Source organism: Artemia sp. Qi Xiang Cuo, chromosome 2 (assembly GCF_049724085.1).
Source record: "Artemia sp. Qi Xiang Cuo chromosome 2, ASM4972408v1, whole genome shotgun sequence".
Lineage (NCBI taxonomy): Eukaryota > Metazoa > Arthropoda > Branchiopoda > Anostraca > Artemiidae > Artemia > Artemia sp. Qi Xiang Cuo.
Window position 1 is genome coordinate 56,919,283 of NC_142795.1, and position 16,731 is coordinate 56,936,013.

Here is a 16,731-nt window from a genome sequence, read left to right on the forward strand (position 1 = left end):
TTACCACGCCCTTAGGTTTACCTTAACTGGTAAGCAGTTTAACCCATTTTACCAGTTTCATACAACCCAATTAAAAATATTATCGAGCTCTGTTTCACGCCTATTATTCAATCACCAATTAAGATCATTCAGAGCAGAGTTATGCAAATGGAATAGCTTTTCACAAATTGAATCCATTTTACCACTTTCATAGAATCCAGTTAAAATAATTCTCGTATTATTCTCATCTTGGCTAAATATCTATATTCGTCGTAATGTTACAAGTTAAAAAAATTATGACTCCATTCCTTTCCTTGTTCTGTAATTACCCGCGTCGCATTCCTAAGCAAACTTGAAAAGAGGCAAGATACTTTTAAGCTAGAAGTTATTAATCTGTTTGACAAGTTTTGACTCAGAAATATGCCCGGCGTGGCTGTATCATTAGTAGAAACATTATTGCTTGCTACGACCTCATAGCTATGATAGTCGAGTTACCGTATATGGAGTACCCTCTGTATCCATTCTTTCTGATTGGTCCAGAAAATGGGCATTGACTGAGAAACCTGTCTGACAAGTTACGTTCACCCATGAAAATAATATGTCCCTGTCAGGGAGGTTTTGTATTTCTTTTTAGAGTTTCATATTATCTTTATTTCCTTGTAGGGTTTGCGGTGCATAAATTCACACTGCTGATGCCCATAGTGTTTGGGATTCCCAGCTGGTAAACATCTAAGACCGTGGAACCGGTCGACTAATTCTACAGAAGATGGCCCCTGGCCCTTTTTTCGCCTCATGGCTTTACAAGCTGTCTTGCTGAATCTCACATGCTTCCACTCTCTTTCACGGTTAGCTTCATCTTGGTTTTCTGTGCTATTTATTGATATCTGATCAAACATTTTATCGCTTCATGGATTTGTATCTCCGTTTCTACCAAGGTAAAAGCTTGCTCGATATTTTCAGGTTTATGCAGTAATATTACTCTAGAACTTTCAATTTCCGATCAAATGAGCTCTCGTTGTAGTTTATACAAGTACCCCTTCGATAAGAACCATTTATGTCCCCAGGGCACAATTTACAACGCCTGCCCCTGGGCCCTGGGGTGTTGTGGTGATACCAAAGTTTCGTTATATGATCTTTGAACTATTTTTGAACAAAATAGCTATCTCAAAATTTGTATCGGATGCATTTGGAAAAAAAGGTATGGGGGGGGGGGGGCTGGTTGCCCTCCAATATCTTTTGACGCTTAAAAAGTGAACTAAACTTTAAATTTCCAATCAAATTAGCCCTCTCTGAAGTTTATACGAGTATTGCTTGCATAAGAACCATATATGCCCTCAGGGCATAATTTATAACCCTTACTCTGAAGACTGTGGGGGTATTGTCCTGCTCGAAGATATAATTTTTCAGAACTTTCAACTACGTTGAACAGACTGGCTATCTCAAAAATTTGATTGGATGTGTTTGGGGAAATGGTGGACTTAGAAGGGCTGTTAGTTGCCTTCCAATCACTTTTGACTATTAAAAATGGTACTAGCCTTTTCAATTTCCAATTGAATGAACCCTTTTTGAAGTTTCTACGACAAATCTTTCTATAAAAACCTTATATGCCACCAGGGCATCACTTATGACCCTTGCCCTGAGGGCTGTGGGGTGAGTGTCCTCCTCAAAAACCTAATTTCCATCTGGAAATCCACTACTTAGAACAAAATGGCTGTCTCAAAATTTTTATTCGATGTTTTTGGGGAAATAGTGGGCGTTGAAGGGGTATTAGTTGCCTTTCAATCACTTTTGACCCTTAAAAGGGGCACTAGAACTCTCAATTTCCAATCAAAAAAGCCCACTTTGAAGTTTATACGACAATCCCTTCCATATAAAGTGCCTCTGGGAAAAAAATTAAACATTGGAGCCGTATGGCCTTTGCTATAGGCAACGCTATTGCTTTGCCTCTGATGCGTGAGTATCAAAAATTAATAAAAAAACACTCTAGCATAGAACAAATTCTTAAAGTAATAGGCCTTCTTGTATGGAGCGGGTACTCCCTACTACTACTACTAACAACTCGCCACAGCACCAAGCCGCCTGAGGCCAACACAGCTACGCACGCTCCTCCTCCACCCCAATCTATTCAAAGCCTCCCTTTTTACACACGCCCATGAAGTTCCCATTTCCTGTAAATCTTTCTTTATGAAGTCCTCCCACCCCAGACGGGGACGACCTGCTTTCCGTTTAGCCCTAAATGGTTGGCCGAAAAGAACAATCTTCAGCATTCTGTCATCCTTCATCCGCACAACGTGCCCTAACCACCTCAACCTTTCTTTCATTATAGCTCCTCCTGTACTGCATACCCCCATACTACTTACCTCAGGCACGATTTATTAAAAATTTTGTTTATTCCTTCGAGCTAAGATTGAAAGTAATTTGAAAAAAGACCTTTTTAGCCGATGTCACGTAGTTTATAAGAGGTCGACTTTAATTCTTGCCTAGATACCAAGACGTTATTTTGACCTGCTTAATACACTGGCCTTAGACAACAAAGTCTATTAACGCAAATAATTAGGAAGGGCTGCAATCAGGATTATACTGTCCTCGCTTGTAGCATCTTCTTTGCAGCCAGAATTTCAAGTTTTCCGTAAGCTGGAATTCTTATTTCACACATTACATAACAAAATGAAATTCTGAGCTTGATTCAATCAATACACTGGTCCTGCAAACGCAGTCTATTAACACAATAGAATAAATGGCTGCAAGCAGAATTTTATAGTTTTTCCTGTAGATTTGTTTTTGGCAGTCATAATTTGGAAGGTCTGTAACCGGTATTCTTCACCCTCTCCCCTCAAAGAAACAAATGAACCTGAATAATAGTTTTCCTTGACACACAGGAAGTGATTTAGTTAACACAATGGCCGAAGTAAATTTTGTCAGTTATAAAAAAAAAGAAATCTCAAGAAGATGAAAACAAACAGGACTACGTCCAATAGAAGAAAAAGACAAATTGCGGATATTTTGCCTGTATGAAACAAGGCGTCTTCAGCACTAAAAACAAAGAATTGTCCGAACTAACCTAAAACCAAATAAAATCTAAAACTACGAAATAACAAAAAACAACATACAATGTTGCTACTGTAATTTTTATCCAGTCACTTCAGTGCTTTCATTGAAGAAATTCTATTTATTTTGTATTATGTTTAAGAGGTAATTACTTGGCAAAAAAAAAAAAAAAAAAAAAAAATGTCGTCCTAATCCAGAAATTTAGACAAATGTGCACTTTAACGAGGTTTTGACCTTACTCAGCTATTTAACTACCTAGGACCAAACAGTATAACTGAACCATTAACCAAATAGAAATGTCCAAATCCATGCAAACTCGTCATCAATAAATATAAATCGTTGTAAATTTATAAGCTAAAGCACCCTAAATCTAGCAAAATATTTCCAAGTAGAACCTTCCATTAGGGCTCATCAGAAGAAATACCACCTGCCTCAATGGATTTCGAGGCTTTACTTTCTTTACCCGGCACAGTGGAGCCTCTACCATAAGATCTCTATGGTATCCCTATGTCACGTAAAACTTGTGAAATAAATGCATACTAGTAAAGCTATTAAAAATTACATACAAAAAGTGTTTCATGGTTTCCTTAATAAAATACCAGAGGTCACTGAGCTAAGACCATTCTGGAATAAATGAAGACTGGTCCAGATGTGTCTTTTATTGGTATCCAGAACCAATTACAGATTTAAAGATCCTCAAGCTTGTTTGAAAACAGTCTACACATTCAAAATTCCAAAAAAGAAAAGCGAAAGAGAAATTATATTAAAATATCATTCATTATTTCTTTATAATTTTTTGTATATTTACCTAAAAGTTTATGATACATAAAACTAAATTTTTTGAATTGCCAACTAATTTTTTTGGCAGAAAAACCTCTTAAGATCAGTTTTTTCGCTCAGCTTTTTACATCTATTTTTAAAATCTGTGTAATTACTGCATATTTTTGCATACCTAAATAATTGGGAATAAGAAGCTGAATAGGTAATATTTGAATGTATATTACTTTCAAGGAATGGAAAATTAATTACTTCAAAATTAAAATCATCCGTTTTATTATATATTTTAAAAACTAATTTATTATTATCTGAAATATTAATATTTAAATCTAAGAAATGATCAGAGTGTCCTATCCCACAGCTAGGCTCCAGAATTAACTCTTGTGGATAAATGTTTTTTGAAATCTCAATAAACTCTGCACAATTTATTACTAAGAGATCGTCCAGATATATTTTATTATTTGAAAGGTTATATTTTACATTGCTTGGGCTATTTTTATTTATCATAAATTCATATTCTAATTGACTTAAAAAAAGGTCCGCTATGAATGGTCTCGCATTCCCACCCATAGGAATGCCAACAGTTTGTTTATATAAATTCCCATTAAATCTCATAAAAGTATTAAATAGAACAAATTCCAATAAATCACACACCATATCCAAGCTATAACATCTTGAATTAATAGTACTTCTAAAAAAATTCGTCCATCGGGCTTTTTTATTAAAAGTATAAATTTTAAAAAATCCGATATTAGACAAAAGAAAATATTTATTTATCACCATTTTCAATTTTTCTATTACTAAATTTAGTGAAAATTTTGTATACAGAGTAGTAAAATCAAATGAATCGATTCTTTTAGCTGAAACAATAGCCAAAGAATCTATCACTTGTAATGAGTTATTAACACTCCAATATGGGTTAAAGTTAGAAAATTTTTTAATTCCGGAGCAATATGCTTTAAATTTATTTCTAATTTCTCCTAAAATTAAAGATAGGTCAGTAGCCGCAATTCTGGTTGGACACCTTGCTGCCCCAGCAATAAAACGTGGTTTTGGTGGATATTTATAAATTTTATCGTCCAATATAAGAAAGGAAACTTTTTATCATTATCATTTATTTTAATATTGAATTTTTTCAAAATTCTTTCTTCTATATTTTCAATTAAACTATTCTCCTCTATATGAGCCTTTTTGTATGTATTTGTTGCTTGTAAATTTTTTGATAAAATATCACAATAGAATTTCTGACAAATTATGGCAAAATTATTGCTAGCTTTATCAACTGGTACAATTATAAATTCATTCTGTATATTAGCAATTGCTTGTTTCATATTGAAATTATAAAATATTAAATTTTTCTCAGAATCTGTTGGATTAATTCTATGCATGCTATTTCGTACACTAGTCAAAATCAAATTTATCCAATTCTGAAATCTGTCTCTAGTAATTTTCTCCTTCTTGCACCATTTATCAATAAATACATTTAAATCACTCTTTAATCCCCTAAGAATATCTGCTGGCTTTATGCGGTATGAAAGACGGAATTTAGCCCCCATTTTCATTATATTTTGAATATCAAGGTGCTTTATAATGGACAAATCCCCCATTACAACATGCTCGTAAGTTTGATCCACATACGGTAAAAATTGCACGCAACTACAAACCGGTTTTCAATTACTCCCCTTTCAAGTTTTTTAAGTATTAAATTATAGTTAAAAATCATTTGACCAATCGTTTTTGAAAATTTATATGTCAAAATTGGACTATCTTTATACACCAAATTACATGGAAGTGGCATTCTTCACTCTCCGCTGGTTTAAGACTATTGGTAAATTAGTATCTTCTCTTTGTTTAGAACTAAAATTAACTGAAAAATATAATGTATTATCCTCTTTAATAATTTTATCAGATTTTTTATATTTTGAAATAGACTTTTATGTAGCTAAAACACAGGCTGCATCATAAATTAGTTTAGATTTTGAGTTGCATGTTGTACTATTTTTTACAATCTAGAATACTTTTATTAAATTATTCCTTGATAACTCATTTAAAGATTTTATTACACTAGTCATTCCATTAGTCTCAAATATGTGACCTAAATCGATTAAAAATGCATTTAAATCTAAATAATTCTTTTTATTATTTTTCCTATGTCATCTTGATCGGTTTTTACGTTTAGTGGAGCAATTAAAAGAAGGGTGCTCAGTTCAGCCACTAATACAGTTAGCAACCACATTACACATGCCTCTCCGTATTTCGCATCTTAATTATTTAGGCCAAAAGGATAAACAGGACCAATAGTACGAATCGAATAACATTATTGTCTTCTGTGTTTATTATTTTTACCATCGTAGGTAAGGTTCTCTATATTAAAATATTCTAAGATTGTAATATTTAGATTAGATATTGGGCAATTACCATTATTACAATGTTGAACTAGATAATTGTTAGTTTTTTCCCTGGTAATTGTAGTTTTATGTCCTGAAAATCTCTTATATATGTTATTAATTGTTTCCCCCACATATTGTAATTGACAATTTTTACATTTTAGTAAATAGATAATATTATTTGTTTTACAATTTACCTGTCCAGTTAATAAACATTGAAACTTTTCATTATATAAAGTGCTTTTAACATAATTTCGAGGGATGAAGTGATCTTGACAAAGAAAACAACGACTATTACACTTACTAATATTTGGCAGACCCTTTTGAATATTATCATTACCATTATTATTCAATATAAAATCAGAAATCAAATAAAACCAAAACGACAAACAATAAAAAGTCCAAAACATCTCCAGAAGCCTAGCCAATATTCCACAAGTAATAAGGTAAATCTAACTAATTATACAAAAAAAACATACCTTCAAAAACCATTACCCAAAATCCAGTTTTTGCGTAATGTTACCATTTTAAAAAAAGTAATAAATTAGCCAAATAATCATCAATTTCAGGTAAAACCTGGACCAGGGTTAAGGTCCGTCAGGGAGGAATTTTTGATGCTTCTTCCACCAGCACTAGATCCAACCTGGATTCATATTATGTTTAAGAGGTAATTACTTGGCAAAAAAAAAAAAAAAAAAAAAAAAAAAAAAAAAAAACTTTCGTCCAAATCCAGCAATTTAGACAAATGTGCACTTGAAAGAGGTTTTTACCTTAATCATTTATCCAACAACCTAGGACCAAACATTATAACCGAACAATCAACCAAATAGAAATGTCCAAATCCATGCAAAGTCGTATGGTGCTCCATCACAGTAGCAATAGCTGCGTATTGGTTTTGTTATTTCTTGGTTTTAGATTTTATTTGGTTTTAGGTTAGTTGGAATTTTATTTTTGTTTTTAGCCTTAAAAAACCTTTATTATACAGGCAAAACATCTGCGTCGTTTTATTTTGTCTTTTGTTTCTTCTTGTCGTAGTCTGTTTGTTATCTTCATTTTGAGATTCCTTTTTCTTTTTGTTTTTGTCACGACTGGCCAGTTCGGCCAGACAGATGAAGATCTTTCATCTGTCTGTTAGTATAAACATATATAAGCTGCTACAAGCAGAATTATGCAATCCTATATTTCTTAATAGGCCAGTTAGAAGTTGGAATTATCTATTAACTGGTCCTATTATTCCTCAAATTTCAGAGCAAAAGGTCTCTAAGTTGAATATTCATTGTCGTACCTCAGATTCAAAAGCCTGTTTAATTAAGATACTGGCCATTACATACTAAACTCAGTCTATTAATATAAGTGAATTGAAGTTGGCATAAATAAGAAATGGAAATTATCTCTTGTTGCCGAAAACATTTACTTAATTCTAAGTAAACATTAATAGCTTGTTCTCAAAATCTTTTTCTGGGAAAGGAAGACTATTAACTTGGAAATCTAGTTTTTTCTTATATTTCTTAGCCTAATTTTTATTATAGATTTCGCTACATCAAACACTTCATGGTAATGATCTGTAAGTAAGGAGCGACCCGGCTCAATAGTAACCGAAACTCTAAAAGAAAAAATTTGAAACCGATAGATACATCAAAAGAATTAAATTTCTATGCTGATTTCAAATATATAAGTTTCATCAAGTTTAGTCCTACCCATCAAAAGTTACGCGCCTGAATTGGAATTGGAACAAAATTCGAACTTTAGTGTAAATAGTGAGGTATTGACTATATAAGATAAGATATTTATTTATTTCAAAAAGATCACTATCACAAGCCCAAAAAGGGCCGAATTCGGTCTTTGGAGTTGACAATATAAATGGTTCCACTAAAACTGGCAAAAATGCAAGTAACAACAACGAAATAGAAAAATCATAATGAACAATCATTTAAAAGTCAATAATTAAAACTGTAAAAAGTCAATTAAAAATTAAAAAGATAAAAACCGGTCAAACTAAACTTAAACAAATACAAATCAGAAAAAGAATTAGAACGGGCATAAAAAAGGGGGGAATAAGCAAAAATACACGAAAAAAGAGCGAGATATAAATACATTTAAATTAAAAGGGATACTAAGAAAGTGTCAATAATTCAACAACAGTAAATCAATAAAAGAGTTAAAAACAATAAAAACTGGTCAAGATAGGGGGGGGACAAAAAAAACGTAAAAAGAACAAAAAATAAAATATATAAAATTACAGGGGGAACTAAAAAAAAAGAGGGTGAGGGCAAGCAAATGAGTGCAAGTGCCTGGACAGTACCGTCAGCTAATAAACAAAAAAGAGGGGGGAAAAAGAAAATATTGAGACATTTTATTCATTTATTCTGTAATGAAGGGGACAAAAGTTCTTGCGTATCTGGAAGTAACGCAGCGAATAGGGGACAAAGCAGGGATGGACTCAGAAACAGCTCGAGGCGGCCGTAATCTGGATGGGGAGTGATGTTTGGGGAAAATACTTGCCTTCCGAGGATTTGTTATGGCATTTTTTGCAAAACGGATGCACAACAAAACCCTCCTTTGCTCCAGGGTTTTCAGACTAGCTTTTCTTAGGAGCAGAGAGTATGGCACCTTGCCATCTTTGAAAATTATTCGCAAGGCCCTTTTTCAAATTGATTCGATTTTTTCCGATTCTTCGCGAGAGATACCAGGGTGCCAAACTGGACAAGCATATTCTAGATACGGGCGGACAAAAGACGTGTAAATTCTTAAGGAGTGGGAAGGGGGGACGCTGAATATATTTAGGAGCTTAAGGAGGGCGATAGACAAATTAGCTCTTTGGATGATATCTATAACATGGATATCCCACTTTAAATTTCAAGAAATTGTGATGCCAAGTAATTTAAAGGAGGACACAGAAATTTAAGGAGGGATAGGATTAAGAAAACAGGGCAAGGATTTGAGGAAACAAATTGGCGTTATCATAGACTAAGAGGGGTTTACTGTCATGTCCAAGTCTAAGGCCTCGTCTCCAATTTCATTGAGGATACTCATAGGGTCGCTTATTAAATTTATGAAGCAAGTTTAAACGAACGTTAGGTCATCAACAAATTTCCATAGGTCAGGAAATTCCATAGCGAGGCTGTTGATCATTACTGAAAAAAGGAGGGGACCTAGGAGAGTACCTTGGGGTATGCCATTGTGGACAGGGAGAGGATTTGAATAATGATTTTGGTATTTGAAAACTTGCGATGCATTTGTTAAGAAGGAGGCAACTAATTTCACCAGTGAGGGATCAATATTGAACTCGTTGACAAGTTTCTCAATTAAAATATTGTAGTTAACAAGGTCAAATGCCTTCTGAAGGTCGATTGAAATTAAATTTAGTCAGGAACTAGGCTTTTCGAGAATTTTCTCGATGTGGTCAATAAGAGAAAGGAGGTAAAGGAAGTACAGGTGGATTTTAGGTTCCCAAATTACTTCAAGTCAGTAAGAGGTAGTATTTTTTCCTTTAGCCAGTCTGCAAGTAATCCTTCATAAAGTGTCAACAAAAAAGGAGTAAGAGTAATAGGACGGATGCCTTCAAAACCAGGCTTCCCGTTTTTCTTTTTCAAAGGGGTTATGAAACCCTGTTTCCATATTGTAGGAATTTGTCCAGACTCGGTAATCTTGTTAAACAGGAAAGACAAGGGCTTAGACAAGATTTCACCGAAGGCACTAATAAGAGGAAAGGGGATATCCAAAGGACAAATACTTGTCTTTCTTAGTTTTTGAATTCTTCTTTCTATCTCAGACGGGGAAACAGTAGGTATAGAAGGGCAAAGGTCTCCTGATGGTAATCGGTCGAACAGTGGTGGAAGGCTCTGGACAAATGAAGCGAGGAATTTATTGAGATTATTGGCAGTAATATCAGGGGACTCGGGTAGATTGAAGTTAAGCTGTTCAAGCCTCCTGCCACACAGCTTTTTAACCTCAGAATACCAGTTTTTTGGTTAATTAGTGAACAACACTTCGACCTTATTTTTGTAGTACAATCAAGCCAATTTACGAATTTCTCTTTTAATTGATTTTCTTAGTTTATTGGCTTCATCCGGTTTACCATTTCTGAAAAGCTTCAATTTGGTTCTAATTAGTGTTTTTATAGTTTGGTTAATAAAGTGTTTATCACTGGAACACTTTTTAAATATTGTTTCAGGGAAGCTAATTTGATATTTGTCAATTAGCTTTTTGTGGAACATAGCAATTTTCTCATCAAGATTTTTTAAACTATAAATCTTCAGTATTCAGCCACATACCAAAAGAAAGAAGACCAGAATTTTGAAGAGGGCGATAACTGCCATAAGTTATTGAGAAAGAATGCTTAAAATTTGAGGAGGGGGATAAAAGAATCGAAAGATGATAACTCCCACCTAATGGAGGCAAAGCTGTGGGAGGGTTGTAAAAATTATACATATTAATTAAAATAATATCAAGAGAGGTATTTCCCCGAGTCGTTGGTGTTTTAACGATTTGCTTTACTTTAACTGAGGAGCAAAAAAATCCATTATAAGGTTGTTTGCATTGCCAACTAAAAAAAGACCAGCATTGGGGTATTTAGAAATAACAAAATCAGCACTTGTCTGCAATTGATGGATGCATTTACGTTTTGACTCGATATTTTTACTTGGGGAGTAATAGAAAACAGTTATTGCAATAATATTAAATGGACGAGGGAGAACTTTTGGTCTAATACTTAGCCAGAGGATTTCATCATACTCGGATAAACTAGGGACTCGAATAACCTTTGGATAAAGGTTACTCTTAGTAAAGAACAAAACACCGCCACTTTTTTTTCCGAGTGGGTGGTCTAAAGGATGGAATTAAATAAAATCTGACCATTTTGTTCCAATTCGTTGGTTGGTCGGTGGGCTAGTAACCCGCCACCGTAAAAACTAATTACTCAAGAAACCGCAACATATTGCCTCGGATTGACTTCTTCTTCTTCTGTGATGACGACTAATGCACGCCCCCGGACTGGATTCTTGAAAACGGCCGATTGTTTTCGTATTGGATATTGGAATGTTAGAACAGTTAATCAAGAAACACAGCCCGGAAAACTCAACAGTGTTATGATAACCCTTGATAAATTCCGTATTGACATAGCTGGACTTTCTGAGACCAGGCTTACTGGTTTTGGGACTTTGAAATCTGAGATTTACCACATCTTGTATTCCGGACTTGAGACTAGAAAAGAAGCAGGTGTCGAATTTGCACTAAGTAATCGGGCCAAAAAATGCCCAGTGGACTGGGAACCAATTACTGAGTGGATTCTTCGTGCCCGTTTCGCCATTTCATACGTCAAATTGACAGTTATTGTAGTGTACACCCCAACGAATGACGCCTGTGATCGAACCAAAGATGACTTTTATCGTGTGTTATCGAATGTTGTTGCAAAAACGTATCGTCATGATATTGGGACTGTATGTGGGGACTTTAATGCTAAAGTTGGAGGTGATACTTCTTATGCCCCAACTATCCTCGGTAAACATGGACTGGGGGAAATTAATGACAATGGTGTGCGACTAATCGATTTTTGCGCTACTCATGAACTTATCGTCGGCGCCACATGGTGTCCACATAAACAGATTCACAAGTATACTTGGAACTCGCCTGATGGTGTAACACGAAATGAAATAGACCATATCCTAATTGAGAGGCGCAGGGGACGATGTTTAGAGGATGTTAGAACCTTCCGAGGTGCCGACTGTTATTCCGATCACCAACTTGCTGTTGCCAAGTTCAAGCTGAAACTAAAAACTGTGACAAAGCCCCAGCGGCCAGTGAAAACCTTCAATTTGAGGACATTGCAGGACCCGAACGTATTGCAAAAGTATACTACAGCTTTGTCAAACAAGTTTTCCCTTCTAAGGGACGAAGTGTCGCTTGATAGTCAGTGGGAAAAAATTGCAGAAACCGTGAAAAAGGTTGCACAAGAAGTTGTGGGCTACAACAGGAAGAAGAAAGAGCAGTGGATATCTGAAAGTAGTTGGGATATTATTGATCAAAGATCACAACTCAAAATCCTCGTTGATAAGTATGACCATAGCACGACTTGTTCTAGAGAATATGTAGATAACCTGAAAGCGCAGTACAAGCGTCTCCATAAGCAAGTCAAAGCAGCAACCAGGGATGATAAGAGGATTTACCTCGAAGATATGGTCGAACAGGCTGAGGCAGCCGCTAGACGGGGAGATAGCCGTACTGTGTATGCCATAACGAAGCAGTTGGTGGGTATTTCAAAAGGCGTCGTCAACCCAAGTTGAAAGCAAAGATGGCATTTTATTAACCCAGACTGATGACATAGTCCGACGCTGGAAAGAGCATTTTAGCGAGGTACTAAATCAGATGCCTCCCACAACTACTTTAAATATCCCTGAAGAACCACTGTTCGATCTTGGAATATGGCCTGGACCTCTCATACTTATTGAAGTCAAGGAGGCCCTAAAGACTTTGAAAAACGGAAAGGCTGCAGGCAATGATGGCATATCAACAGAATTACTGAAGTACGGTAGAAGCGCCCTAGCCGAACCCGTATTTGAACTTCTTTCCCGTGTTTGGGATGAAGAAAAAGTCCCTAGTGAATGGTCGAAGGCAGTAATTGTAAAACTCTTCAAAAAGGGACAAAAGACTAAGTGTGATAATTGGAGAGGTATTGCTTTACAGTCTGTTGGCAGCAAAGTTCTGTGCCAAATAATTCTTAACAGGATTCAAAGTAAAGTGGAGAAAGTTCTGAGAGATGAGCAGCACGGATTTCGCCAGAATAGATCGTGTTGTGACCTGATATTTAGCCTGAGAGTCCTGCTGGATGAATCCAATGAATGGCAAGTTCAGCTACTTATAGTATTTATAGATTTTCTCAAAGCCTTCGACTCGATACATAGCGGAACCATATGGAAGATTTTAGTGCATTATGGAATTCCGACCAAAATTGTAAATATAATTAAAGCGCTATATCATGATATCATGTGCGCAACACAGACAGAAGGTGGCCTAACGGAGTGGTTTTCTGTTCAGTCAGGTGTAAGGCAGGGCTGCATTCTATCACCATTACTGTTTGCCATAGTGATTGATTTTGTTCTCCTTGGATGCAGTTTTAGTGGCGGTCTACAATTAAATCCACTGAGAGAACTCAATGATGGTGATTTTGCTGACGATGTTGCACTTATTACCCACGACCCAGATGATATGCAACGCAACATTAATGAACTCGGTCGTATGGCAAATGCTGTCGGACTCTCCATAAATACTAACAAGACCAAATCAATGTCGAATGCAGTCATACCTGACTTAGCCGAAGGACTTTTGGTTAACAACGAGGACATTGAGGAAGTGAGAGAGTTCAAGTATCTCGGCAGCATTCTTACGCAAGATGCCAATTCCGAAAGAGAAATACTGTGCCGAATAACATTGGCTGGGTCTGCTTTCAGCTACCTTAGAAATGTTTGGAGAAATAATAAATATTCCCAGAAGTTAAAGCTTAACATTTATAATAGCAATGTGGTCTCTGTCCTTTTGTACGGCTGCGAAACTTGGAGCATCACTGCTCAACTAGAACGACGACTCCAGGCATTCGACAATAATTGCCTAAGGTCTATCCTAAATATACATTGGACTGAAAGAATACGAAATGATGAAATCTATCGTATGACAAATCATACCCCCATCCTTGATCTTATTAAAAAGCGGTGATGGATGTATTGGAGGAAGATGGGGCGAATGGGGGAAGGAAGGCTACCTCAAAATGCATGGTGTTGGAAACCCCCCGGTCTTCGAAAATCGGGGAGACCAAAAATGACCCTTGTCAGGTCGCTAATGAAGAAGGCGAAGCTGGCGAGGTCCTCGTTGGAGGAGCTATGGTTGAAGGCTCAGGACAGGTCGTCGTGGCGAATCACTGTTGCTGCCTTATGCGCCCCCAGGCGTAGGAGGACCTAAGTAAGTACTAAGTAAGTAAGAGACCCTGGGTCATGGGACTGTACTTCCGTAATAGCTATAATATCGATTAGATTTGACTCTGAAAGCACCTCGAGTTCGGTACGCTTTTCAAAATCAAGACTTTCAGCATTAGTAACAAAAGTTTAGGAAAAATAAACCGATTGTAGAGTCTTGCCTTGTATATATTATGTGTTTGAGAATTTCCTAGTTGGGGTTTCAAATTAATATCATGATGCTGCAGAAATGAAAGGCAAGAGAAGTATTTACCGTGGCGAGTTGGAGGTGGAAGGAAGGGCGAAGATAGGGACAAAGCATGATGAGGAAGGTACGACTTGTTTTCAGTTATCGAAATTTAATATTTAATATGTCGGGTTTTCAGTTGTTGGGGAGGGAGGTTGGATTTGCTTTGGCAAATAACGGACGGAGGCCAGAACCGGTCAACAGTATCTTGGGCACATGGAGCGGGTAGGGTATGCAAGGGGGCTTGTGACTGGGAGAGTTGTGAGTAAGAGGGGATTATGGGAGGGTTTTGGTGCAGTAACGTCTGTGATGATGATTTGACTGGTCGTGAGTAAAATTTCGGGTTGGAAGGGCGTTTCGGGTAGAAGATGCCTGGGTCATGTTTTCAGTTGTCGGGATATAATAAAAAGGATTTAATACAAGACAATTATTGAATGCAAAAGGTATCAGACCTGAGTCACACTGGTAGGGTGGGAACGAGGGATAATATGAATGGGTCGGAGGTGGGGTTTCGTGGATATAGGGTAAGAAGTAGTTGAAGTAGTAAGAAGTAGTCGGAAGAATTTTTGGTTGGGAGGAAAGGGGGAGATGGGAAGGTAAGAAGGTGCTGGGAAATGGAGGTGGGGTGGGAACTTTCTGGGAGGAGGGAGGTTGGATTTGCTTTGGCAAATGACGGACAGAGGCCAAAACCGGTCAACAGCATCTTGGGCACTTGGAGCGGGTAGGGTATGTAAGGGGGCTTGTGACTGGGAGGGTTGTGAGTAAGAGGGGACTGTGGGAGGGTTTTGGTGCAGTAACGTCTGTGGTGATGATTTGACTGGTCGTGAGTAAAATTTCGGGTTGGAGGGGCGTTTCGGGTAGAAGATGCATGGGTCATGTTGCTTTGTAACGGATAGGGAGGTAGGTAATGAGGGGTAATTAATGAGGGAGGAATGGGGTCCGTAGTGCTGCCTAAAAAGGAGCTTTCCGTGTTGAATCCTTGACTGGTAACAGCTGGGACTGCCCAAGTTTGTGCACTTGTTTTTTGCTTGTAGCTCGATTTATTTCGTAAAAAGGAAGGGGGACATAAATATGCAGGCTATCACACCCGAAACAACAACCACTTGATGCTAACTTACATAAAGGAACGTGGTCAAAATTACACTTTGTTTTAGTACACTTGCAAGTGAGGTAAAAACGACATAAGTGCAATAACGAGCACTTCTTTTGGTCGCACTTGCTATATAAAAATCGAGAACAAACTCTTGGACTAGCTTCATTTTGTTTTTTGAAGTTACGGGTAATAGATCCATGATTATAGGGGCACTTTGGACCTAATTTACAATTTCCTTGCTTAAAAAACTTGCAATTTTTTATAGCACTATTATCAGGAATACTTTTTTCCTGCAGCTTGCTTGGAGCACGATCATGTCCAAAATGACATTTATCACCTAATTTGCAAATACCTGCCAAAATTATATTAGCATATTTGCGATTATTTGAAGAGAAGTCCTTATTATTAGTCAGAATCACTTCATTACTTTTAAAATAAATTCGTGCATCTCTGATTGAGTTCTCAAGGCCAGGATTATAATTAGGTTGAAGAGAGGTGACATTGGGGTTGGGTACAGTTTCTAAACTTAGGTTTATGGCACTCGCAGTGGCTAAAGTTGATTAACTTAATCCTCTGCTTCCTTCATTTATATTCATTGAGCTTGGGACAATGCACTGTTTTGATGATGAGAATCTAAGGTTTTATTTACCTCGTTTGTGATGGAATAAATTGTAAGTTGACTTATTGAATCATTTTCATAAATTGACAAAAAATCTCTAATTAGCATTAACACATCCGTTAGCTTTTCTTTTAAAGTCAAAATTTTTGGAAAATCTGCTTGTGATGAGGGGGATGTCTTGACGCTGTCTGTTTGAACATATTTATCCATACTGCATGCAGTGGTTTGGCATGATACATGCGTTGGACCTTCGCGAAGAACTTGGCACTGGGGTGGGGCAAGGAAAATTGTTGGACCAACTGAACTAGCCTCCTGGGGCTTGTTTGATTTTTCTGTTGAAACAGAAAGCTGGCTGTGTGGAGGCTCAGGATAAGGAGAAGGACTGCTTAGGTCACTTAGGATGCTAAGAATTCTTTTTCTTTCAACTGGGATACGAGGCATTCGAGGTAAACCAGAACGGGGTACAGAAAGACACAAAGAAGGAGTAAGGTTTACCTTTGATTTAGTAAAGCAATCAAGGGACATCCAGGAGTTACTCCAATTAGTAATGTCTATCCCGGCACACTTTTCGGCCCCTGTGTGGAACCAAGAGTCACAATTGGCACATTTGATTGAGTTAGAAGTAACTCGTAGTCTGC

At 36.8% G+C, this 16,731-nt stretch overlaps 1 protein-coding gene across 1 annotated transcript; it reads left to right on the forward strand.

The window, feature by feature from the left end:
• Positions 1-11,158: 11,158 nt before the first annotated feature.
• Positions 11,159-12,472, forward strand: LOC148955414 (protein CFDP2-like). Its single transcript, XM_089107312.1, has one exon. It carries the CDS (start codon positions 11,159-11,161, stop codon positions 12,470-12,472), a length of 1,314 nt encoding a protein of 437 aa, XP_088963438.1.
• Positions 12,473-16,731: the final 4,259 nt, after the last annotated feature.